Source organism: Fundulus heteroclitus, chromosome 5, assembly GCF_011125445.2.
Source record: "Fundulus heteroclitus isolate FHET01 chromosome 5, MU-UCD_Fhet_4.1, whole genome shotgun sequence".
NCBI lineage: Eukaryota > Metazoa > Chordata > Actinopteri > Cyprinodontiformes > Fundulidae > Fundulus > Fundulus heteroclitus.
In genome coordinates, this window is record NC_046365.1 from 5,899,467 (window position 1) to 5,926,315 (window position 26,849).

At 43.9% G+C, this 26,849-nt stretch overlaps 1 protein-coding gene across 2 annotated transcripts in view; it reads right to left on the bottom strand.

Moving 5' to 3' along the window:
* Nucleotides 1-318: 318 nt before the first annotated feature.
* The window catches only part of pkn1a (protein kinase N1a), a 66,514-nt gene continuing 39,983 nt past the window's right edge, over nucleotides 319-26,849 (bottom strand). For both annotated transcript variants that reach the window (XM_036136781.1, XM_036136780.1), the window contains exons 3-23: nucleotides 26,628-26,733; nucleotides 24,429-24,577; nucleotides 23,612-23,732; nucleotides 16,732-16,877; nucleotides 14,277-14,490; nucleotides 12,298-12,492; nucleotides 11,667-11,776; nucleotides 11,396-11,539; nucleotides 11,168-11,243; nucleotides 9,316-9,451; nucleotides 8,964-9,087; nucleotides 8,598-8,677; nucleotides 8,326-8,398; nucleotides 7,401-7,492; nucleotides 6,952-7,128; nucleotides 6,261-6,323; nucleotides 5,824-5,900; nucleotides 5,574-5,716; nucleotides 2,841-2,948; nucleotides 2,017-2,097; nucleotides 319-1,923 (exon numbers count right to left, since the gene is read on the bottom strand). In XM_036136781.1, coding sequence (XP_035992674.1) covers nucleotides 1,720-1,923; nucleotides 2,017-2,097; nucleotides 2,841-2,948; nucleotides 5,574-5,716; nucleotides 5,824-5,900; nucleotides 6,261-6,323; nucleotides 6,952-7,128; nucleotides 7,401-7,492; nucleotides 8,326-8,398; nucleotides 8,598-8,677; nucleotides 8,964-9,087; nucleotides 9,316-9,451; nucleotides 11,168-11,243; nucleotides 11,396-11,539; nucleotides 11,667-11,776; nucleotides 12,298-12,492; nucleotides 14,277-14,490; nucleotides 16,732-16,877; nucleotides 23,612-23,732; nucleotides 24,429-24,577; nucleotides 26,628-26,733 — 2,619 coding nt within the window. In that variant the 3' untranslated portion in view covers nucleotides 319-1,719. The remainder of the gene's footprint in view (nucleotides 1,924-2,016; nucleotides 2,098-2,840; nucleotides 2,949-5,573; nucleotides 5,717-5,823; nucleotides 5,901-6,260; nucleotides 6,324-6,951; nucleotides 7,129-7,400; nucleotides 7,493-8,325; nucleotides 8,399-8,597; nucleotides 8,678-8,963; nucleotides 9,088-9,315; nucleotides 9,452-11,167; nucleotides 11,244-11,395; nucleotides 11,540-11,666; nucleotides 11,777-12,297; nucleotides 12,493-14,276; nucleotides 14,491-16,731; nucleotides 16,878-23,611; nucleotides 23,733-24,428; nucleotides 24,578-26,627; nucleotides 26,734-26,849) is intronic.

Sequence of the window (26,849 nt, forward strand, 5' to 3'; positions counted from 1 at the left end):
CATGGCGGGGTTGTGTCCATGAAAGATACAAAATGTAACTCTTTATTTATTGTTTAGCACCAGGACGTAATCAAAATGATTGATTCTTTTCAAGATCCCAAGCTGCTTTGAATCAACACTCAGTTAATGAAATTGACCCAACAGTGGTGCAGGTGATGTTCAAAGCTTGAGACTGTTGAACCAAACCTTGCCCTTCAGAGCTGGATTCACACTGAGATTAAATGACACATGGACTCCATTCACTTATTAGGATACTTTTAAAAGCAACTGGTTTTACTGGATTGCATTTAGGGACATCAGAGTAAAGAGGGCTGGATACTTGTTGGTGGAACACGCTTTATATTCGCACATGTGATAACTTTTACCATTATTCTTGTTTTTACTTCATAATTACACGCTCCTTGTGAGTTGGGCACATAAAGGATACACAAAGACGGCAATAAACAGACGCATTGTTCCCTGGAGTATTTCTTTATAAAAGATGTCATCTCATGTTTTATGGGTTTTTATCATCGTACACAGGAAACCCACACGATCAGGTTATTCGGCTGCACAGCAAACTACTCCTGTGCCTAAAACGTCTTTCATAAAATGGGATCAATTTTTGTTTATGCAGCGTGTGCTCCTCCGTTGAACTCTGTGGGAATGTTTCTACAGAAACGGCGCGGCCACACCTTGCTGCTGACGGGACCCACGTGGAAAAGGTTCATTATCCTCAGGACTGTGATACCAGGTAGCCTTCTGGTGACGTGTAGCCGAACATCTTAAATCAGACTCTTAAGACGTAGAGTGTGCAACCAGTGAGCTTAAAGATCTAACGGCCCTGGAGAAAAATGAGTTGCATCACGTAGAAGACAATCTGGGAGCATGTAGTTAACTGGCCGAGTCGACCTCAAACCCACAGCAAACATGATGCATCACAGTTTAGTGTTCAGATTTTTCTTTTTCCTTTCAGTAACCTGTCTGCAGCATCGTTTTAATGCTGACTTTTGAGTGTTTTTGTGCTACACTTTCAAATTAAAACTAGCAACCAAAGTATCTCATTTTTTTTTAAAAAGAAATGCGCTGGATGCTGAATAATGCAGACAGGAAGCATTAAATACAACTTATTTGCCAATTACAGACATAAAATGAAAGCAGCGGAGTAAAAAAAAAAAAAAAAGAGGTTTGTGGACATCACTGGAATAATCCACGGCAGTGGTTTTTCTTTTTCCCCTTCAGTTTAAAAATCAAAGATAATCACAGAGCATCAGTTATAAACGCCACATTTCCGACAGATTCTCTTCTCCTTCAACCACTGCACATCTTTTCTGTTTACAAAGGATCACAAAACACATGGAAGTAAAAATGTAAGGCATCGGGTTGAGAGGCCACAGAGTAAGAACCTACAGCCAGGAGCACACCAGCTGCTCCTCCCACCGCAGCGCAGACCAGGAGGCCTTCTCTCTGGTGGACAACGACTGGATGGGGGGATTGGGAGGGAGGGGGGGTCTTATGTTTATCCTTCTTTGTGATGGAGCGTCTAAGCTCAACAACCACATGTCCTAGCTTTGTTTAGTCAGTTCACAATCTTCAAGATGCAGACACAGCAAACTGTCCTCAGTCTCTGCGTTCATTCACAGTGTAACTAATGACAGGCGAGCGCGGCCAGCAGGCAGGGAGCGTCCGTCCGCCGGCCGACTCAAACCTCCACCAAGCCTTTAAGGGCATCAGACGTTCCTAGCAGAGGTCCGAGACGTAATCAAAGTCTCTGAAGCTCTCCTGGTCCCTGCGGGAGAGCGTGCGCGGCTCCCGTGGGGGCGTCAGAGCCGGGGGCTCCACGGTGAACTCTTCGTCGAAGTTGCTGACGTCTTCCTTGCCGCGAATAGAGGGGACGAAGGGAGGGGGCACCTTCTTCTGCAGCAGGGCCTCCCAGTCCACGTTCTGGATGGACAAAGGTGGATCAACTTGTGTGTGATTTCACTGACTTTATCTCTAGCCAATCACTGCTTCCGAGTGAATGTGAGGCGTACTTACTCTGAAAAATGGCTGCTTCTTCACCTCCTCTGCATCCTTCTCCCCTGATCCCAGCCTTCTCTCCGGATTCCTCCGTAACAGCTGCACACAACAACCAGATGACCATGAGCATATTCTGCTAGTCAGCTGCCTGAACGGAGGTGTGTTTTCAGCTACAGCGCTAACGCTTTTAGCTTCTACAGCCTGTCGCGTACCAACCACAAACTCCACAGCATTTCACTGGGATCCTCTGTGACAGAGTGACACACGGCGGTGCAGAATTAAGACGGGCCTATAGTTAACTTACTGCACAGCCTCGGTTATTATTGCTCGTGTTTAGATGTACCTGGGTGCTTTCATTTGCCTTTCCCGCTCATACACATTTATTTGTTTTCAATTCAACCACCTTACCTTGATAGCCCTGAATAAAACCCTGTGCTACCAACTACCTTCAGAAATCCCAATGAGTAAATGCAGTCTGCTCTGTGAAGGCCTCAGAGGTCTGTTAGAGAGCATTAGTGAACAAACAGCATCAAGGATGAATCAAAGTCTCCGTTGTACAAACACTATTAGACTTTAGTTATAAATACTGGATCTACAAGGTGTTGATTCAGGGGGTGGCAACACAAATGCATACCACAGTTGAGATTTTTATTATTAAAAGATATTGAAAGCCATGCTTTCTTCCACTTCTCATTTATTCACACAAAAAATTCCCCTTTTGAAAACCTTAGAGTTTGTGGTTGTAATGTGAGCAAAAGTGGAACATTTCAGGGGATGTAACACTTTAGGACACTGAGTTTGTGCTGTGCACCATGACAAAGGCGACGGGACAACGTTCTTACTCGTCTCATGATGGCGATGGCCTCAGTGGAGAGGAAGCGGGGGTAGCGGACTTCGTCATTCACAATGCTGTCGAACACCTCCTCCTCATCATCGCCAGGGAATGGAGACTACAGAAGCACACAGACAGTGAAACAATTTCAGTAAATCCTTCCAAGCAATCTGTCCAGTAGACAGGTGGTTTGATTAGCAATAACTAGGTCTCTTAAGAAACAAAGAGCTGGTCCATTGAGAGTGTTGTATGCAACAAGTAGGACTTTGTATTAAATTCAGAAATGTACAGAAGACCAGACTTAATCCTTACAAATGGAAAAATGGTATCACCAGGTAATAAATGCATGCACCGCTTTCTCTGCATTGCTTTGTGTAAAGATGCTTCTGAGATATCACGCTTGTAAAGGGGAGTTCTGGACACCAGTTAAATAAATGTGGTAAAAGAAAGGACTTGGTTAAAAATGACCCAAGGTTCCTAACAGTGGCACTAAATGCTGAGGTATGGCAGTCCAGTGAGTGGATGGGTGGGTCCAGAATAATTAAACCTTTAGGTCTGAGGCAACATCAGCCTGGTCAGAATTCAAAAGCAAATCTCTGTAATCCAGGATTTTATGTCTCACTGGAGCACAGCAGGTGATCCGGACACAATCACCTGACTTCACTGCTAATTCCAGCTGGTTGTCATCAGCATAATAGCACAAACTGATCTGGGTTCAGAGACTAAATCATTTGCTCCAGGTAAACAACTTTGATTGTGAAATTTGTACCTTTATTGTGGACAAACTTCCTTCTCAAGGAGCCACGTCCCAAACACTCTGGACCAAACTCTGCACACTTAGCTCTCACACATCCTTCTTCTACAGCCCCAGCTTCACTTGGTGGTGAGAAGCAGCAACAATCCCTTTCCCCTGTTTCTCTGATTGGGATACAGGCTCAGTCCAGTTGCTCCATGTGTGAGAGCAATTATTGCTTTCCAAGAAGCCGCTGCGAGCCTTCAGTGACCTAAAAGCTCTCCGTAAGTAAGGCCTGTCTGCAGCCGAGCGGCCATCTCTGTTTCAGCTTCACCAAGAGCAATAAACCTGGAGGAAATTCACTCAGTAGCGAGACAACTTTGGCTAAAAGCGACTTTAGGAAACAAGGGGAAGGCAGGGTGACCTGGAGTTGAACTATTCATGTGCAAGAAACAACCAGGTTCCTTCTTTAGAGACAGCAGCAGTATTGACTTTACACACAACGGACAAGAAAAGTTCCCTATTTTACCATTAGAAGCTAAGTGGGTTTGTTCTAGGACATGGGTCTTCAACGGTTTCCAGGCCAAGGACCCCCAAACTGATGGCGAGATGGAGCGGGGACCCCCTAATTATATATATTGTATAAAATTGTGTTACATCAAACTGGTCCTATAGTGCCATGTGTAAATGTACCTTGTTATTGTGCATTCAATACTAAGATACTCAAATAATACACAGGTTCATATATTCATGTTTTTATTTTAAACATGTGCGAGGCACAGTGAGTAGGGTGGCCATGCCACTGCCATTTATAAACATAACACAATAAACTGATACCTGCCAAAATCAACAATGTCTGTCAATTGCATGCAATCATGCATAAAAGCTATTTAAATGGAGATTTTTAAAACATAAATGTGAAAAGGAAAATAAGTGATGCTTGTTAGTGCCACTGGCGTGCATAAACATACCTGTTATATTGCATACAATACTGAACTATTAACATAACTGACAGATTCATTTAATTACATTTTTTTTTTTTTTTTTTTTTAATTCAACCAAAACTTTCGCGACCCCCATGCAGTACCTCTGCGGACCCCCTAGGGGTCGCGGACCCCCTGTTGAAGACCCCTGTTCTAGGAGGAAAACATAGCCACCAAACTGCAACCTAAGAAACTAACTGGGAAAAGCACAAACTTGATGTTAAGCACACGGCTAAGTATGAGACTTGTGAACATCCTGAACCTGGTTCAATACTTTTTTTCCCCCAATTTATTTAATTTTATTGTTTGCGGTTTATCTTTTTGCTTCTTATGTTAAGTGGCAATGGCTGTCTTAAATGTCACGTGTGCCATCTAACCTTCCTTTGTTTAACTTAAGGCACGAGTCTCACACAAATTGACATTCTCTGTCTCATGAAACAGGACTAGACTTCAAGAGATTGAAATATCACGCGCTTGCAAGGATCCACAGTAATCATGAGTTAAACCAACTGATACAATAGTTTGTTATTAATCGGTGCTGTGATAATTGCTGCTTAAAAAGCCTATAAATAAAATCTTCCTTAGCCTGCACTGTAGCGCTCATACTGGTACAGAATGACAGATACCTGCCTGTATTTTCTTGTGAGATAACCCAAAGGGACCATGTAAAGGTAGAATACACCTGGACCAAGGTCAGAGCCTTGTGGAACACCAAAAATGACTGAATGTGGAGGAAACATCTTTGTTGTGGACAAACTGAAGCCTGTTGGTAAGATCAGATTTTACCCACTGCAAAGGGGTACTTTAGAGTGGAATGAGAGATTCACGTCTCTATTTGGTGATGCAGTCGATGGTTTCAAAAGCAGCATGGATGCAAGATGACTGCCTTAGTAGGTTCTTTATAACCCTAATTAACAGTTCCAGCACTGTTATGGGCTCTAAATACAGACTGAAATATTTCACAAGGCAAACTCTATTTAGCTCTAAATCTCTTAACATAAACCTTTTGGTTCACCACAACTCTCACCTCTCCCACCAACATTTCATAGATGAGGACTCCGAGACCCCACCAGTCCACGGCTCTGGTGTAAGATGTATCTGTGAGGACCTCGGGGGCCAGAAACTCAGGGGTCCCACAGAACGTGCTTGTGCGGTCCCCAAAGCCCATCCCTGCAACCAGAAAGAGGCGAAACAAAATAAACGGTGACTGTGAGCTCTTCTGAGAGCAGGGGCAGAGAGAAAAAACTGAGACTGCCTGTGTGCAACATCTAACCCACCTTCTTTGCACAGCCCAAAGTCAGCAATCTTCACGTAACCATCTGTGTCTAGCAGCAGGTTGTCAAGCTTGAGGTCTCTAGGAGCAGGAAGAGACACAGGTGAGAAGTGTCTCTTCACACGATATCGCCACACAGGAGTACACGGAAAGGTTTTAAAAGAGGTTTTTCCCTTCGTTCTGGCAGATGTTCGGTTTTACCAGTCATGATGGGACTAGGACTGAAAAATAATACTTGGAGAAATCAAATAATCAATGTTAAACTCCAGAATAATCTATAGGATTTCAAAATGGGTTTTCGCACAAAGGGTTGATTTATCTGATGAATAACGTGTGTTTGATCTGATTGAGATGCTTTGTCGAGTAATGCGAAGGTGTAAGGTTTGTGACATGTTTCAACATGTTCCAGATCAGGTGTGTGTATGAGTGACCCTCACTCACCTGTACACAATCTTATGGTCATGAAGGAACTGAAGTCCAAGAACCACACAGGCAGCATAAAACCTGAAACCAAAGGAACATCGTAAGTCACTGAAACATTAGAAAAGAAAGCTTTTACAAGTTTTATGGCACTGGTCACCAAACCTTCAGTACGACCACACCCAACTCTCCCTACTCTGTCTGGGACACTCGCAGCTTGGCGCTCTGGGTCAATTCAGCCATTCTCTGATTCATATACCACACATTGTGATCTCGTTCCTTCCTTGCTGTTTCCTACCTCATTTTTCTACAGGACACTAACGTCCAAAAGCAGCATGAATTCAATAGTAAAGATATCTGCACTGGCCAAGCATTAAATGAAAATCGGCTGCATTATAAGCGTCTATATTCATTCTGGACATTGTCAGTTTTACCTGAAACTCCCTTAAAATATCCACAGGCTACAAAACAGTTACACCAAAACGCGACTATTAAATCATCATCTGTTGTGGGTGTTGTGAGAAAAAACTAAAACCTTTCAGAAAACGTACTCGAAAGCAATATTCTAAATTGAATTCTTGTCTAATATCTGGGGAACGCCTTCTTCTTTCAGTAAAAAAAAAAAAAAAAAAACAACAAAATGTGGAAAATTGCGGTAAAACAACAGAGACAGCCTAAGTCCTCTGGTTGTAAAACCACAAACACAACCTACACGGCTCGTGGCTCCGTGAAGACGTCCGTGTGGATGTGCATCATCAGGTCGCCTCCTGCCGTGTACTCCATCACGAAGCAAACGTGCTCCGGCGTTTGGAAGCATGCGAACAGATTGATCAGGAAGGGATGGTGAGACATGTTCACGGTCTCAAAGATGCGCTTCTCACACATCAGGCTAGGAGAGAAACCAAAAGGAAACATAGGTGGGTGAAAAAAAAAAAAAAAAAGATTAAAACAACGATGAGAAAATGGAAGAGCAGATTATGCGAAGAATTGCAGAAAACTGGTTAATTTTGGTGTATAAAAGGTTCTCAGACTCAAAGATGAGGCGCATTTATGGTAAATCAGGACAAAGCACACATTGCTTGTGGGTGTGTTTCAAAGAGATCCAAACCTCTTTAATCAAGCTAACACAGGGCTGAGGGCCGAGGAATAAACATCACACACCTGTCCACCTCATCCCGGGCGATTATGTCTCCTTTTTTCAGGGCTTTGATGGCGTACATGGTGCCCGTCTTCCTGTACTCCGACAGCAGCACCTGCAGACACACAAACACGCTTTGTTCCAGTGTTTGAACACAACATGAACAAAGTCCACCAAAGGGACTTGTAACTAAGTTTGCCTATAAATGAATTATTAATATTAAACAGCATTAAACCCTTTTTTTTGCTTTGTCTCTCTATCATCATCATCATCATCTTTACTGTCATTGCAACGTACATGCCAATGAAATTTGTCCTCTGCATTTAACCCATCCCTTATTGAGCAGTGGGCAGCTTACAGCACCCAACCTGGGGCTAAGGGTCTTGCTCATGGACCCATTGTGGCAGTCTGAGGGGTTTGAACCAGGTACTTACAGCCTTCTCAGAGCTCTAACCACTAGACACACACTTATTTTAGCGTGACTAAAATAAGTGTGTGTCGCATTCGCATTGTAACGACCGCAGACTAAAGCTTCCCCACCTTTATTTAAACACACAAAAAATATAAATCTGTTTTTGAAGTATTTGATTAGCTCTGATCAAGGGAAAACTGGTCGATTCTGATCTCTACTGAGACTGATTGGTGCGTTTCTAATAACAGTTCAAGGTTTAAAGTAAAACAACAAAACTAGAAAACAATTAAATATCTTACTTATGGTCATATTTATCCCTTATTTTCCATCTAAGCATGTGAAAGTGGTGTAAAATCATCTTGTGATTACCACTTTAAATTAATTGTCAGCACCAAAACAAACTTATTTTGATCTCTTTGTTCAGATAGAAGCAGGTAGTCGGCTGCTTTAACATCGTTCTGTTAACGATCATTTAAAGAAATTAGTGAATTTAAGCCCCCCCAAAAAAAGAGGAAAGTAAATTTGTGGAGACGTACCTTCCCAAAGTGTCCCCTGCCCAACACAGCGATCAGCCTGAAGTCCTGAAGGGACAGAGGTCCTTTTTTTTGCCTAAAGACAACGGAGGGCAAAAATGAAGAAAACAGGCCAACATGCAAACAATGCACGGAAAAAGAAACATTTAACTATTTTTCCAGATACCACATGACAATAAACTCCACTTGGGAACGTCCAGCTCATCAGAAATGCTCAAGCGACATTGTCCTGAAGAAGTGAATGCAGCCCGCATTGTGTTTGCGTGTGTTTGTACCTGTCGACAGACGGGGTTCGGACAGGGGACTCGGGGATGAGGTCTTGGGGAGAGAGGGACTCGATGACAGCCGGGTGATCCTTTCGGAGAACATCAGGAAACAGACATCAAGGACAAAACCACATGCCGAGGGAGAGGTGAGAAGACACAGAATGGAAGACATGGGGCAAGCCTCGGAGGTCATCTATCTGCCTGTGCTGTGTTTGGAGTCCACACTGAGCATTTCTCAGTTTGGACAGCAGCAGAGAGCTCAGAAATATATAGATTTAAATCTCCTGTTACAATTCAGATTAATATTCCTGCCCTTTGTTTTAAATCAGAAAATCAGACTAAAAGTAAAAATTGTAAAAGTCCCTGATCACACACCTCCCCTATATTGCGGTTTTCCTCTTTCTCTGTCTGCTTCACCGGAGTGAGAGTGTCCGTTTCTCTCTTGTTATCTCCTCTGGTCGGAGAGTCGTCCAGACACAATTTCTCCACTGAGATCTCCCTGAAAGCGTCACACGAACACAGGCCCACGTTGGCACAGAGACGGCACAGACACGGAACAAAGCACAACAGGAGTGTTAGACGCAGGGCTGTGGAAGCATCACGGCCTCTCATAGGAAAACAGGAGCGAGGATGAAGGAAAGCTTTCATGTCCAATAGAGTTTGGCAACCATGGACAACGAGCCCTATCCACCGGGAGTGTCTGACCAGCACAATCTGGATGTCTCACCCAGAGACGCTCGTCAGGCTGTGTGCGTTGGGACTGTAGGTTCCTGAGTTGTTCACGGTGGGGATTGCGTTCCTTAGCAACCGCACCCATGTCCCGATGTCCACATTCATCTGCCGCGCCCGAAGGAACGCCTTGCCTGGAAGAACATGGACGCAGAGTCAGAGTCGTCCCTCGGAGTAGATATCTAGATCCTGTAACTAGTTTATAAAATGCACTAGTTACAGCATCATAGAACCTTCAAACATTTCTCAGATAAAAACTAATTACAATGTATTTCATTGAGATTTGATACCCACATAACTTAGTGCATAATTGCAAAGTAGGAAGAAAATTGCAAATGGTTTTCCAATGAGGTGCTCGGCTCATATGGACCTAAAAAATAACCTTTGGGCCAACATGCACAATGCTGTGTGGTGGGAAACTAAGGCTACGTTCACACTGCAGCCTGAAGTGACCCAATTCAGATTTTTTTGCTCATATGCGACCTGTATCTGATCTTTTTATGACAGTCTGAACAACACAGGTCGGATTTTTTCAAATGAGACCCAGGTCGCCTGGATATGTGGTCCTGAATCCGATACATATCTGATCTTTTCTAATGTGACCTGTGTCTGTACGGCCGGGTCGCATTTATCCGACCTGTACGTCACCGATACTCGACAAACGTCACTATTCTGCGTCCTGCTATGCAGAAGCGGGAAGAAAGACGACACCCATAGTGGACTACAATGAGAAGAGCAGTCAATGGACGGAAAGCTCCGGTTAGAAAATAAATTAATGACCGCAAAATGTACGCCAGCATTATAATCCTTGTTTACTTCCGCAAACACTGAGGAACGCTTTGCTACGTGTGACGTCATCGCTTCCTCGAGTGCGAATGCGGGACACTTAGGTTGAACGCTTTTAGTTCACACAGGAGATCACATACAAGTCGCATATATTTGGAAATGTGAACGACCACGCAAAAAAATCCGATTTCACATAAAAATCGGAATTGAGCATTAAGACCTGCAGTGTGAATGTAGCCTAACACTGCACATTACCATGAACACACCATCCATTGTACCACCATCATGTTTCAGAATTGTCTAAAAGTAGATACTTTTAGACAATTCTGGAAGCAAACATTTAATAAGCTGTAAAAAAAATTTAAGACTAGGGGAAAGGTGCATCATCCAGCAGGACAGCAGCCCTAAACATGCGACCACATCTACAGTGGATTGGTTTAGATCAAAGCTTGTTTAGGTGTCAGAATGGCACAGTCAAAGTTCAGACATAAACTCAACTGAGAATCTGTGGCAAGTATAGTCATTTTCATTAGCTTGAAGAATGGGCAAACGCTTGAGTCTCTACATATTTACAGCTGACAGAGACATACCCGGAAAAGAGCTACAACTGTAATATCAGCAAAAGTTGCCTCTACCAACGTGTTGACTCAGGGGGCTGAATACAAATGCACTGAAAACCATTTATCCTTCAATTTCAGCTAGGTACTACTTTGTGTTGGTCTTTCACATGACATCCCAGAAAAAAAAACAACATTGAGGTTTGTGGCTATAACAAAGATGAATGGGTCTGAATGCTCCTGCAAATCAAAGGTAAAACAACATGATCGTTACCAAATGAGCGATCCCTGGCTTTAACACTAGAGGGTGCTGTGGCTCCACAGAAACAACTAAACGAGCAGCGCTTTACCTCAGGCTGTGCTAATTAACCAACAGATCAAGCTCATCTGCTCTATGGGGCCTCCCACGTTTCTCTAGGCTGAAACTGAGGATTGGCCAGAGAGGAAAAAAAAACGCAACCACCAGCAGGTTTTCCTGCATTTCCCCTTGTTGAGTCTTTTCCTCACCTTGCTGCTTTGAAAAGACCTTCTTCTGTCGCTGGAGGCGAGGAACTCTCTCGATGACCGGGTTAAAGAAGATCACCTGAAAACCACGGACAAATCAGAGATGAAGTAGACGTCTGCAGCACAGGCGCTTGTCACAGCGTGTTGGTAAGCGGATAAGCGTGACCTGTGCAGTGGATATCAGGGATATCACGGAGGTGTCACGTTGTGTAAATGTTATGACAGACGTACCTCTGCCAGCAGCAGGCCCTGAGGCTCGAGCTCCAGCTGGACTCGGTGTTTCTGGTTGTCCAGGAACTCCTCCAGCTTCAGGTATTTCAGGGCGCACAGTGAGCGATAATCCTTCCAGTAAACCGCGATCTCCAGCTCTCTTGACTGGAGCACACACAGTTGTTTTATTTATTGGTACTTTTAGGAGTTCTCTGTGTATGTGCAGGCCTTTGGGAATGTGTGTGTGTGTGTGTGTGTGTGTGTGTGTGTGTGTGTGTGTGTGTGTACCGACCCTTTCCAGCTCTACAGTGAAGGTCTGATCCCAGGCCTGCTCTCCCACAGTCCTCCAGGCCGTCTGTCCCACCACAGCGTTATCCAACTTTAGCACCGCGCTCACCTCAGCTACGAACAACAGAAATTAGGTCTTCTATGGCTAAAATCAAACCTTGTTTCAAAGAAAATGTGCCCCCATATGGGTCCCAGGACTTTTTTTTATTTATATTTACATAATATTGCCTCTGTTGAGGCGAATACCATATAAATTACCAGGCTGTATATTCTGGGGTGAAGTCTGTGCCTTTTAAACTAAACAGAACCATCTGTGCCAATTTGGCCTTTTTATGTTTTCATTTCAGAGAATAAAAAAAATTAAAAAGGTTAAAAATGTAGAAAATCTATTCATATTTGCTATGTATTGTTAATAATAGCCTTCATTTACAGAATGGATAAAATGTCGATTCATAATATTGCTACAGCAGAGCATCCTTTCTGTTCAAGTTAAGCAGGTGGAGCACATGACGAGGGTTAAAAAGCACACATTTAAACATATCCTGGCACAAACATCCCCCTACAGACGTTGTAGCAGCCGGACTAAAAGATAAAACACCCCCTAAAAACCAAGAGAAGCTCATGCAACTGCTTACAGGAGAGTTCTTCGGTCTTGCTGGGCGTCTTGCCGCTGACGGAGCCGCTGCGTCCGTACAGCCCCTTGCTGCCTCTCATGAAGGACTTGGTGTCTCCGGGGCTGTAGCAGGGCAGCGAGACAGATGTCCCTTTGCTGCGGCCTGGCACAACCTCCAATAATCCAACGCAGCCCAGCAGCTGCACCTGCAGGGTGCCTGATGACAGAGGGCAAACGGCACGGGTACAATTGTGTTAATCCCCGAGAAAAAAAAAAAAAAAAACTGCCTTGAACTGCCCGGCACTCGAGTTTTCATTCACAAAGACAAGCGTATCATTTGCTAACCTAATCTCCCCTGGGTAAACATTAGGATGGCTAGACATTTAAAATTTACCATCCTATTAAGACTTCCTCCATAATGTCCACATCATGGTTTTTCTACAATAAGGCTCACAACCTTGGCTTTCATGGAATCTCTTTAATTACACAAAGAGATCTCACTGAATAACATAATAAAACTACAATAAATTCTGCTCCGCATGACCCAATCACCTTTTAGCTCAAATATTCTCACTTTTATGTTGCTTTATTGGCCTTGTTTATGCATGGTCTCCATGGATACCAAGCCATTGTCGTCAGGGACTGACCCTGATGGGCCCTTATGGGGCCCTGTGAACGAGTGTGAATGGGTCCCTAGATACTCAGTAACTAAATAAGGATACTGGTGGGCTAAGCTGAATGAAAGCTGTCGCAGATAAACCAGAACCTGGGGGATCATCTTTTAAATACACCCTAGGTGAAAGGCTATTAGTTTTTTCTGAAAATCTAAGTTATGGCTTTAAGAAAATTGGCAAGCAAAAAAAAAAAAAAGGGGGTTTTAACTCCTAGAACTGAAAAACAACAAAAACTGTTTCATGACAGGAACCCTGAAGCTTGCTGCGTAAAACTCTGGCTTGTAAACCCAACCCATCTGAATCACATGCATTTAGTTTTACCATCATGTGTTTCCATTTGCTTGTCACTTTTGCTACTGATACAGTTGAATTTCCCCAATCCGAGGATAATACAGGAACATTTTATTCTGTATTTTTATTCTGTTCCATAAAGACAGCATAAGGCTACGAGCCTCCATCCACAGAGCCTCCCTGATCAATCATGTTTGAGCGTCACATGAATATAGCCTCCATAAACATACAGGTACATCTAAAAAAAACAAGAATATGCGGAAAAAGTTCAGATTATTTTGTCCCTAATCTCACAAAGTAAAACTGACATGCATTCATTACACAGAGTGAAACACTTCAAGCCTTTATTTCTGGCCAGTTTCACGATTATTGTTTACAGATAATAAAAACCCAAAATATGTTTTAAGAATATTAGAATATTATGAAAAAGTTAACTCATGGTGTCACACTCTAATCAGCTAATTAACTCCTGAAAAGGTTTCCTGAGCCTCTAAACGGTCTCTCTCTCTGGGTCAGTAGGGGACAATCATGGGGAAGACCGCTGACTGGACAGATGTCCAGAAGACGGTCATCAACGCTCTTCACAACGAGGGGAAGACACAGAAGGTCTTTCTGAAGAAGCTGGTTGTTCACAGTTCTGGATCCAAGCATATTAGCAGAAAGTTGAGTGGAAGGAAGACATCTGGTAGGAAAAGGTGAACCAGCTACAGGGAGAACTGCAGCCTTGAGAGGATCATCAAGCGAAATCCATTCAAGAATTTAGGGGAGCTTCACAAGAGCTACTCCACACAGACTATTGGACTGCGCTCAGGGGCCCAAAGTTCTGTTTTCAGATGAAAGTAAATTCAGCTTTTCATTTGGAAATAAAGGTTCCAGCAAAACGACAAGAAAAGAAGGCTTGAAATATTTCACTCTGTGTAATAATCTTTATAATCCACGAGTTTCACTTTCTGAAATGAGGGACAAAACATTTCAAACCTTTTCAGGGCATTCTATTGTTTTGAGATGTTCATGTATTTTCTGTCTGCTAACCTACCAGTGAGAGGAGACGGCTTGTTAAGGGTGCTGTATTGGTTCTGCAGATAGGGGGCGCCGTGGCGGGAGGTGAAGGCCGGTGAGGAGGCCAAAACCAGCTCCTCTTTGATGATGCTGGCCTTTGGGTGGTCCTCTGGCAGCTCAGCCAAACGCTGGTCCAAGGAGTCCCTGAGGAGGTCCAGCCGCTGAGAGGCCTCGCTGAGACGAGACTGTGCCTGGAATCAGCAGAGACACGTTGACGGCAATCAATTACAACTCCACTTTGGCTTTTCAGCCAATAAATGGCCAGTCGGGTGTGAAGGGACATTACATAATATTGTCAAACCTGGAGTGATCCTAATAATAAAATACAGTATTAATACCCCTTGAACCTTTTCACATTTTGTCACGTTACAACCACAAAGTATTTTACTGGCATTATATGTGATCAACCTGCAAAGGAGGGCTGTGTAGTTGTAAAGCTGAATTCCCCCTTTCTTAACAAATAGGGACCTGAAATGTTTAACATACATTTAGGCCCCTCAACTCTGATACCCTTACATAAAATCCAGTGCAACCAATTGCTCCCTAATAAATTGTATCCACCAATGTACAATTTAAGCATGTTTTGGCAGCGCCACGCCCCTGGGGTCCGTTCTTCGTACGTTGCTTAAAACATCCAAGATCAAATGACACATCCAAGATGATTTCATCCGGCTAACCATGATCCGGCTAATTGGGTTCTTCGAACACACCTGTTGTTTATGATTAGTATGGCTGGATTGAGTTATCTCAGACAACTGCGCGTTCATGCGTTTGTTTAAAAGGGGAAATGTATCGATAGTAGAAACAATGATCAGCAGCGCTGCTATTGGCTGTTCAGCAAAGAACGCCCACAGTTTTTCTCCCAAGCAGAACACGAGCTTGGAAGGTTATGCCAAATTTGAGTCATTAATTAAAACACCTCAAAATCTGTTAAAGCCAGGAGAGAGGGCTGGCAAAAAGCAGCAGACAAATTAATGCGTAAATACTGTCCATGGTAGATGTTTCTATCACTTTCTACAGCATGAATTTTTGCATTTTAATAATTTGATATTATTTGTTCTTTTATATCAGAGCCTCCACGGGACCCACTAGAACATGGGGACAAGTAAAAGTGAAATACAAGAATATTCTACAAAATGGTAGCCTTTAATTATTACACTTTATTTAAAAAAGGCACTTGTTATGTCAAGAGATCCAAATTTCAGTGTCATTCCTTAGACACGGGAAGTAAAGGACGCGTGCAAACTGGGAATTTTAACAACAAAAAAAAAATCTTTATCCATAAAAAATGAAAATCTTCCTTTTCCAAGTCATCCACAGTTTACACAGTAAAACTGTATTGCTCCGTGTCTAGATAATCCATCCATAGTTTTTTCTAATACAATATACGGCTCGACAGGAAGCAAACCTTTCAAAGTAAAACTAAACTTCACAATAAAATGGCCCGAACAACTCTTCTTACTGAATATGATAAAAATAAAAAGCAAACTATCATACAAATAACTTAAATATTTTAGATTTATGGCTCTAACATCACGTTTTCCTCTTTAAAAGCCACTGGTAAATGATGTGTTTGTCTGTTTATAAACAGCCACCAAGAAAATCTCTCTGTACTGTCGCGCTGCGCTAAAGGATCCTGTCTATTGCGCAATACGCGATTAATTCGAAAAGCTCTGCAAATTATTCTTGCACCTTCCGCAACAGGTTGCTGTCGTAAAAATGGACTTGGCTACGACAGACTTCCCTATCTCTTACGCTTATACAGCCGTGATCTAATCTTGTTTACATGAAATAAGCCTGCTCGCGAGCAGGTTTAAGCTGGCGCACATGTTGCTATGACAACAAGTGCAGGATGTCTTTCGAAGAACCAAACGATCCAAGATCATGCCAAATCGTCAACAATGAAATCCTGCTAACTGAGTTAGCGACGTACGAAGAACGGACCCCAGAACATACAGCCAGAGCCACATACTATGGTCATGTGTTTGAATGGCCCAGTCAAAGTCCACGTAAGAATCTGGGGAAAGACTTGGAAAATGGATTTTCATAGGCGTCCACCATCCAAACAGACTGAATTTGAGTTTTTCTTCAAAGAAATATTGACAAAAATATCATTCCTAAACATGGCAAGTTTCTTAATGCTCAATGTAAGCAACACGGCATGTATTAAAACACTGGAAACCACGTATCATTTTCCTTCCACTTAGTAAAGGAGTCCCCATTATGGACTCCTTTGTTTAGGTCCCTCACAAACAAATCCCATAAGACAAGAGAAAGTTAACCTTAGCATTGTGACAGAACGTGAGAAAGGGATTCTCCAGCCAGGTGTATGTCTGACTGGCTGATAAAGAAAATGGGTTTGAACGTGAGGCAGCAGCTTTGCGTCGAATAACCCGATGAAGTTGCTGAGTCAGCAACACGTGGGCTCTCACCTCAGACAGGGCCTTCTTGTCCTGAACCTTGTTGGCCCCGAGGAGCCGGAGGACATTCTTGGCCCCCTCGGCGACAGCGTGCTCCACCCTGTAGTGATGCCTCAGCTCCTCGATACGCAGCTCCACCCCACAGAGGTCATGGTTACCTGCGTGGCCAAAGAGCAAATTGCCATGGTTACCGATTCCCGTTTCATACCAGGCGTCTCTGCAGACGGAGGGTCAAGGCTCCCTGGTGTTGTGTTGCATGGTGGTGGATGCTAGCTTTGGTTAATGCCTTAATGCACAGGTGTCAAACTCAAGGCCCGCGGGCCAAATCTGGCCCTTCAAGGTAAATTATCCGGCCCTCGAGAGCCAAAAAAAAGAGGCATATATCCTTTTATAGTGTATAAAGTGGCTAAAACTGTGCCTCCTGTAAGTGTAACTCACCCCAATATCAACCTTTTTTGCAGATAAACTGTATAAACTGGGCCTAAGAGTGCTACTTTTATGTTACTGTGCATTTTTTATACTACTGTTGTGAACTGGAATGAAATTATGAAATGAAAAGTATCGTCTCTACACATGCAAGCGGCCCTTTTAATGACTTCATGATGCCAAAGTGGCCCCATATAGAAATTAGTTTGACACATCTGCCTTAATGCAAGCTGTGCATCACACAAGAGTCAGAGAGCAAAGTCATCAGGGCGCCTGGAGGAAGACGGGCAGCATTAAGCTCTGATGTCTGCTAGCTGATAGAAGCATCTCACAGCAGCAAACACAGCGATTAAAAGCCTCGGATGGCTTCATGACTCCAGAACTGCAGCGCTGCGTCCTCTTACCAATTCTGTTGTTGCTTCAGATCATTTAACACGTTTCAAATTCAGACTAACGTAGTCTACACAAACACAAAATGTAGTTTCATTTATAAAGGGGAAACAGACAAGCTAAACATGTGAAAATATAACTGGACTCTCCTGATTTAGGTTGTTAGGTTTAGTAGCAATTATATTTTTGGGACAAAGTGTGGCCCGAGGGCCGTTTCTGGTCCTTGGGCTGTTTGTGTCCCCCCAGCTGCAATTCAGGAATAATTTTAGTTGATGCAGATGTAGACTTTTTTCTTATTACAGCAAAATGATTACAGACTTCTTCTTACAAATAAAAATGTTAGGTATCAATGGGGTACCGCGCACGTGATGTCACCGTCTCAAGAGCAACGCCCCTTTTGCCGCTTAGGTAGGGCACACAGGAGAGAAAGCACGGATAACCCAGCTATTACAAGCGCAACAGAACCAGCGATATGACCGACTTTACAGCCGTTAAACTTTCCTAAGACGATGTCCCAGGCACACGGATTACTGGCCGCACTGTCGAAGAACACACCAACCTTCAGCTCAAACGATGGCTTGAGGTTCGAGGGCTTAAAAAGACCGGAAAACTGGCCGAGTTGATGAACGGTAAGCTTTGTTTTTTTTTTCCTGCGCGGCGATCATGGCAGCGTCAGCCGTTTTTTTTTTTTGTTGTTGTTTGCAATCACCGTCCAGGAATGGGTATATGTTTAATGTTTGTCTCATTTGAAATGTTTTTGAGTAAGCTATCCTGGTAGCAGGCTATCATGTTAGCGCCTGCTACCATGATAGCCTATATGCTGTCATGGTAGCAGGCGCTACTTTATTAACATGTCGGCCACCAAAATACTCTTACCTTGACTTGATGTCGCTGGAATTGGGTCAGGATGTTCTTCGGTTGTGCCCTTTCCTCCGACAAAATGCTTGCTACATATGTACTTGAATTTGGTAACTTTTTCCGGGTTGAACTGTTGTGTAGGCCGACCGCCCCGGTGTTCCAAGCGCACACATTTCTCCTTGGCAGTCTTGAAGAAAACATCCTTCATATGCGGCCGATCAGCGTAACTCGAGTCGCTGTTGCACGTTCCATAGCAACAATGTTTAAAAACCATGGTTTTAGATTTGGAAAAAGCAGTCGTTTTACCGAGTAAAACCAAGGCTAACGCATGTCTCTTTTAAAGCAAAGCAGCGGCGGGTTTCCGGAGTTTGCCCCACTGCGTACCACGTGATGTGACGTCATCGTGACGTTGTGTTTCTAAAAATAGCTCGCGCGCGGTACCCCATTGTCTTTTACATTCTCTATAATTTCATAGTATATAGGACCACATCCATCCCATGACTTTTATTCACATACAGACTTAGGTGCACCACATTTTGCTTTTAATTCATCTAGTAAAGGAGGCTGAATACAGCGAGCGTTTTCAAAGACTGACCCAAATCATGTTCTCAGTGCTGTGAACAGGCAACAATTTTCACAATCGAGCCCAAAATAGCAAATACACTGGATGACCATTCAATGAGGTAAATCTGCAAAACATTTTAAGTGTTGCATCTACAGAAAATGTGACAAATATGTTTAATGAAAATATTACATGTTCATATTATGTGGGGCAGGTGCTAAAATTCATATAATTTGTTCATTTTATTATTTAACTGGCCCTCAAGTGATTTTGACTTGACAGTTTGGCCCATGTGACAAAAAGCTTGGACCTCCTTGACCTAAACACAACCTGTCTTACAACATGAATTAGGCTGAAAGTTCTCAGGAGGTTAAACAGCGGATGAGAAACAAACTAATTGTCATCCATCAGTCCGGAAACTGCTACCAAGGCCATTTCCAAGGCTTTGGGACACCAGTGAACCACAGCGAGAAACATCATCCACAATAAACAGAAATCCTTCCCAGGGGTGGCCGGCCAAGCAGAAATACCCTCAGAGGGCATCTGCGCCTCACCCAGGAGGTCCCAAAGAACAACATCCAAAGCACTGGAGGCCTCACATGCCCCGGTGTTCATGATTCAGCCATGAGGAAGAGACGTGGCAGCGATGGAGGAGTTCAACGGTCAAAAACACAGCTGAGGAGAAAGAAAACACAGGCTCATCTAATATTTGATTTAAAAAAAGATACCCTGTGGGTCGTGTTACGTCTGTACCAGCAATCATACATGGTGACGGTAGTGTGATGTTCAGGGCCATAAATAACGGAGCCATGAAATCTGCTCGCCACCAGAAAGTTTAGAGAGTGGTCCAGCCATCAGCTTGTGACTCGCAGCTCAAACAAACTTGCAGAAAAATGACCTAAAGCGCACCATCAAGTCCAACCCTGAAAGGTTTGGGAGGCGGCCTAGTCAAAGTCTGGACTGAAATCTGATTGAAATGCTGTGGCACGACGTTAAAACAGGCTGCTGATTCCCAAAAGCCCTCCAAGGTGGCTTATTAAAACGATCCACAGTGATGTAAGGGGCCAGCTACTTTTACCCCAGAGGCGGCTTCGTTTTATTTTTTCCTTAATAAATGAAAGAATCATTTATAAACTGCTTATTGCATTTACTCAGGTCATCTTAGTACAAAAACAAAATTATTCAATAAACAAAGCGATTGAATTGTGGAAGAAAAAAAGGAATCTATACACAGCTTTGCATTTCTTTACCACACGAGGTCCAATAAAAAAGGCGATCTATTACGGTTATTATGCAGAGTTGCATATTTCCACCCCCCACCCACTCTTTACCACTGGCCATTTATTCCACCTAGGGATGTAACGAAGTGCTAATGGAAGCCAGGGTAATGTAGTCAAAACACTGTTGAGCTCCTTCACTTGAAACAGATAAGAGGATCAGATGCAATCGTACCCAAGAAGCCAATTTCCAGCTAAGTGGAAAGCCTTAACGGCACAGTGGGCAATATACTCAATGGAGCACGCCAACATGTGGCAGAAGAGGGGAGGGGAGGGAGATACGCAACACAACAAACAGGGTAATTAGCCTCTAACAAGGCGTGTTTGACTTTCAGAGCCTAGACTAGAGAGAATCGGGGCAAAGGGGACATTGTTCTGGAGATCGGCCTTTCTAAGCATCGGCCGAGACGAGACGAGGGAGAAAGGAAAGGAGCGGAGCGGGCGGTGGTAGAGGAAAGCAATGTGAACGCTTTCATCTCCTAATAAGGTGTTGTGCCTGGAGCCCAGACCCGGCTAGACGACCCTTCCACGGGGCGTGGTGCCTGGAGACTGCGTGTGTACACTACACACAACCCGGGCCCTGGATGGTGTAAATAAGAGCGATAGAGGCCGCTTCCCACACTGCCCGGGGAGAAGTGCATGACTTTAACGCTGCGTTGCTAAATCCCACCCAGGTGGCTGACGTGGGAAAATACTGGAGGTCAAAGGTGGACGTCTTTCTTTCACGCACCGCTTTCCTTCAGTACGCGCAACTCCAACAATGGCCCCTCAGACGCGCTGGACTTTATTTAGGGGTATCAGGGTAAAGAAAGCCAGATACAAATGCTTGCAACACTTTTTATTAGTAAACACGCTCTTTAAATCATTTTCTTTCAACATCTCAATCCTGCCACAAAAAAAAATCCCTTCAAATAGCTTTAAGGTTTGCGTTGATAAGGGGATAAAATGTGACAGAGAACATTTTAGAGCAGCAGTCATAGAAAGCGCCCTCATTGATTTCCGTATTCAGAATAAAACCAAATGCCCTCTCCATTAGCTCAATAATTCAAAGGGATAAGTGGTAAACAAGCCACACAAGCATCCCACATTTACTGATTAACCAGTGATTGGGTGATTATCAGAGATCAATGCTGAAGGCAGGTTGGTTGAATATTTTTTTTACAGTAATCACACAACGCTGCTCTGTCCTGCTCTGCGCGCTCCAGACATGGAAAGAATTACACACATCACCAAAACCCCCGCAGGTTTTCCACATGAAGGAAATGGATGAATAAAGCTTGCCCCTAAAAGGCCATACAGTAAACTCTACTTAGGCCTAAAAAGACAGCCGGTCCCAGCCGTCGGCTCCCTTTCTCAGACGTGAGCAGAAAGGCACAGATGGGCCCAAAGGGGGTATGATATCCCTAAAATCTGGAGTTTTGCTCTTTTTCTGTCCTGCTAAGCTCTTTCAGCCCCCACCCGCTCCCCTGGGTCCTTGGGTGACTGTCATCAACCGTCTCATATTTCCAGCAGGGGGGGTCCCACACGTCGGCTCACCTGCCCCTGGTGGAGAACGCAGATCATGGTGTAGCTGAACGAGTGTTCGCATGTTTAATGTACAAAGTCAATACAGCATGTTGGTGCCCCGTTCGTTTCCTCGGTGTCCTGTGAGTAATTCTGACCGGCTTTTTCATCGCTCACTTCCATGTATGGCCCAGATCATCATCATCATCACAGGCTGAATGGTCTGCTGTGCATCAAGCTGAGCTATCCTCTCCCTCTTTCTGCTCACGCACTCCCAGCAGAGCCATGTGAGGAGCCAGAGCGGCCCTGTCCATTGATCTGTTTACGCTGCTGAGCGTGTGCCGTGCACGGCCGCTGCTCAGGACTCCGACGTGTGCTCAGCTGAGGAAAGCCAGGCTCAGGATCACATGACAAGATGAAGGTGTGTGGGTGTGTGTGTGTGTGTGGGGGGGAGGCATCCCGCCTCTGCCGGCGTACAATTGTCAGAAGGCAGACTCGCCGAGTTTACTAGCTTATGGTGTCTTGTAAAAGTGTCCCCATTAACACAAAGTGGTGCATATTCTGTGAAGTGGAAGGAAAATGATGGATGAACATTTAGAATAAGATTCTGCAGTGTGCTGTGTCTGTTTTCAGACTTGCATCAATACTTTGTAGTTACAGCTGCTAGTCTTTTTGGTTTACTGTACACCTCTACCAGCTTTGCACATCTAGAAACTAAGATTTCTGCCCACCGCTCTTCAAAAATAACTCTAGCTCAGTCCAGACCTAAATCTATTCCCAAATGGATTTAGGTCTGGACTTTGACTAGGCCATTCTAACATATTATGGTCTAACCCACCACAGCTCTGGCTGCAGGTTTAGGGTTTTTGTCCTCCTGGGTGATGAACCTCAGGGTTAGAGACACGTTTCTTCTAGTATTGCCATGTAACTGACTAGCTTCCCTGTCCCTGCTGAGGAAACGCAACCCTTCAGCACCTTGATGCTGGGAGACGGTGAGTTACAGGCCATTTGTAGTGTTGGTTTTCTGCCACACTAAGCAATTTGCATTTAATGCTATTTTTTTCCCCCCTCATCAGACCAGAACTACTCCTTCCAAACGTTTGCCGTGAAACAAGACCTTCTTCCCAACACTCGCTCATAACAGGCCAAACTTGTGCCGTGCACAACTAATAGCTGGGGCCCATGGTAAGCTCCTCCAGACTTACCATGGGCCCCAGGGATGCTTCTCTGGCACTCTCCCTGCTCTATAGGGCTGGGTCTCGGTGGGTTAGCAGTTGTGCCATACGGTCTTAAGAGAACATGATGGGATGTTGTGTTAGAAAATGCCTCCCTGACCCGTCTGCTGTGCCCTCTGGGCTTCATGGTGCCGTTTGTTCACTGAGGTCCTCTAGCAAACCTCTGAGGCCTTCAGGGAACAGCTGAACATAAACTGAGAAATGTCACTCATTTGCATTTTATTTACCATTTAGGTGAGTTCTGTTATGGTAGGTTTTATTTTTATATAAATAAAAATAAATAAAACCGTGCATATAAGAAAACTTTTCCTTCCACTTCACCATTATATCCTCCTTTCTGGCACCTACAATCCCATCACACTAAAATATGCGACGGTAACATAAAAAAACAATGGAAAAGTTCAAAGGTTATAAACAGGTGTGAAGCAACGGGCACTGAGGTGTATTCAGCTCATGGCCCTTACCTTGTGAATAGTGAGCTGAAAACGTGTGTTTGGTGCCTAATCACTGCTGCACTGGTGACTTTAACCCAAATAAAGCAGAGCAATGACGCTCTGAGCAGCATCGGCAGAACAAAAAGCCACACAGAAAAGCAGCGGAGGAAGTAGGTGTCATTTCTCTGGCCAGCAGCTCAAACCCACCCTGCGTGTCATCCGTGTGCTCGGTGGCCTGCACAGCCTTCCGGATCTGCATTCGGATGATGTCGATTTTGGTCTTGCTGTCCTGCAGCATCTGCTGGGCCGTCTGCAGCATTTTCTTATCCTGCATTAAACAGAAACAACAAAGTTGTTTGTGCTTTAGTGCGTCTAAGGATATATATTCTTTTAACAAAGCGTGCAGATATGGGTCAACTACAGAAACTGATGCAGCGCTGAGAAATGATTGTAAATGATGAGGCAGTGAGGGAAGAAGAAACGAGAGCTAAAACCCAAAACACAACGCTGTCTGTATAAAGATGGAAGGGGTTTAAGTTACAAGTTTGATACATTTGTAGATGATGGCATGAGTCCATCGACTGCACATTGTTCCTTCTCAGCCACCTGGGGGAGCGGTGTGACGGATCTGTCCTTTGTCCTACTGAACGTGACAATGAACTCAGTCTGATCCACCCTACTCCACACTTTGACTGTCTGTCTCTGTCTTCTTGTACTTGCAGCTGAGTGAGAACATCTGTTTTCTGGGCTAGGCGTTAGGTTTAGGACCAAGGTGACAAGGTTTAGGTTAGGCCACAGAATGGGTTGAAAATGGAATGGAGTAAATTAAGTATTTAAAACAAGGACGTATGTTTTTGCGTGTGTGCTACTGCAAACTGGGCTAATGCTTAGGTTTAGGGATAAGGTGTGAATTGGGTTGAGGGTTGGGGAATAAAAAGCAACAGAAAATGAATGGAAGTCAATGTAATGTCCTCACAACGATATATTTCCCAACGTGTGTGTGTCTGTCAGGGGAAAGCTCTACCTTGGTGGATCCATTGGCGTAGATGGGGATCATATTCTCCACCCCCTGTTTGACTTTGAGCTCGATGTTGAGCTGCCTCTCCAGGGCGGCGATGCGCTCCTTGTGGGCTGATCTGCAGCTCTCCGCCCCCGGAGACTGAGGACACTCATCTGTGGAGAGACGGCACGGTTCGAGATGGTAAAATAAGAAACAGGATGGGGTTCACACGGTGTGGGCTGAAGGGAAATTAGTCCACAGAGAATTTCCTGCAGCTTCTATTTAAGAGTTGCCTATACTAGGATACAACAGCAGCATTTAATAATATAAAAAGTTCCACCATGTCAATAAATCTGATGTCAACAAACTAGGTTTTCAATATGATATTTAAAGACTTTGGATTCTTATTAGAAAGAAGGAGCTCTGAACTTGTTTCTCACTGGCAGACCGGCTGTAATCAGAAGTTAAGGTAAAGTTGCTGTTTACAGGCATTTTGGGTTTCAAACACTTATTTTTACTATGTCCATTACCTTACTGTAACTACTACAAAGGACTGATGAATCAAAGCAACAATTTCCCCAAAAGAGACACAAATAACTGCATTCACAGCGTGGCAGGCAAAGCGCAATGAGAAGTAATAAAAACAGAAAGAAAAATACAGCCGTAAAAAAAACTGCAGACATGGACAAATTTGCTGACATCCTTGGTTAAGATGTGTTTAAAAAGCCTTTCAAAACTAATCTTTTCTAGCAGTAGCATAATCTCACATGGAAGCATTTCTAGAATCATCCATCCAGTCTTTTTGTTAAATGGGGAAAAAAATCCCATGTTAAGAACAGCTGTTCTTAAACAAAAGTACCGGTGCCACAGTTATCTTTATGAAAGATAAATGTAGCAGGGGCATTTTTTTATCTATGTTTTTTTTTTTCCAAGTTTTTAGGAACTTCTATTTTTTAATCCATGGCTTTCCGACTTCACTGGGGAATAAATCTGATGCACCACAGCCTCCCATTACAAGTGTAAACATGTGGAGTTTGCTAGACTCACCAGGGTCTTTAGCTGCACTGCTGAACTTTGGTCAGATGAGACTAAGATTTAGCTTTTCAGCAACGCTCCGGGTTGGTTAGCCATGAAACAAAGGATGAACATGTGGAAGCACCACGTGCCTACTGTGATGTGAAGTATAACGGAGGAGCCGTGATCACGTCAGGCTGTTTCTCTTCCAAAAGGTCCAAGGAGCATCGTGACCTCTTCTACCAGGATATTTCAAATCCTAATCTGCTGGACTCAACTAGTAAACGGAAAATGGGTCATGGTCGGGTCTTTCGGCAGGATCATGAGCCTAACCACAATCAACACAGAAACGGTTCATCAAACACAAAACCAGCCTTGTTCCATGGCTATCTCAGTCCTGAATCCTACCTGCGGAGTGAGCTGAAGCAAAGAGAAAACGCAGCCGTGTGTTAGATGTGCCACTAATTTGTATCAAACAAGCCACACCTGCACTGCCTGGTCGGCAGCCAACACATCAAGGCGCAGCGCGGCGCCCAGAGACTCTTTTTGAACCTGTCCTATTCAAGAGCTTAAACGGCCCTGAATGGAACATGAAGCAAACTACAGAAGGGTTGCTGAGCTAATGTGTTTAAATTTGCTTAAAATATACTCATGATGCACCGTTCAAGCTGTAATAAATTCATTTTAGTGTACAAAGTCATTTAATTTTTTTACAGTAGCCTAAGCCATCCCCGCCCTTATTGGTTAGCAGCATCTGCCTTAAATCTACAGAAATGGTGATTGGTTTTGTTGGGACTCAGTTCAACGTGACAATGTGTGCTAAAGGCGACATCTGAGGAGAGGATCTGGAGCTCTGGATGATCTGGTGGAACCGTGCAACGAGGACCGCTCAAAGATCTCCCTCCCTGAATGATCCCAGCAGGAGAAATGTGCTGCTAGTGAAGCTGGGCGGATTAAATTGTTGCTCTTCAAATCAAAGGTTGGGCTCTTCCTAAAATTCCCAGTGAGAGAATAAACAGCTTCAATAAAGGATGCATTTGGTTTGGGGTCCCCCCCCATTTGAAGCTTATAGACAAAAGAAATAAATGTAGAAATGGTAAACTAAGGCAATGTTTGACAAAAATGGAACGATTGCTGATGAAGCAATGATTGAAAATAAATAAATAAATAAATAAGAGGAGATGAGGATCACAGCAGTGGTACGTGTACCTTTACTCTCCTCGCCTCCCTTCACCACGATGTGAGCATCCAGCTCCTGCAGCTGAGCGTGCAGGTTGTCCAGCCTCCGGTTGGACGAGCGCAGCTGACTGTCCACCTAAGGACAAAAACAAAACCAAACAAACAGCCTGCATGAAGTAGTTCCTTTATTTATAGATGTAAGCCATCATCCAGCATTCAGCATTACTTCCTCTGTGAAACCAGAGTACAAGC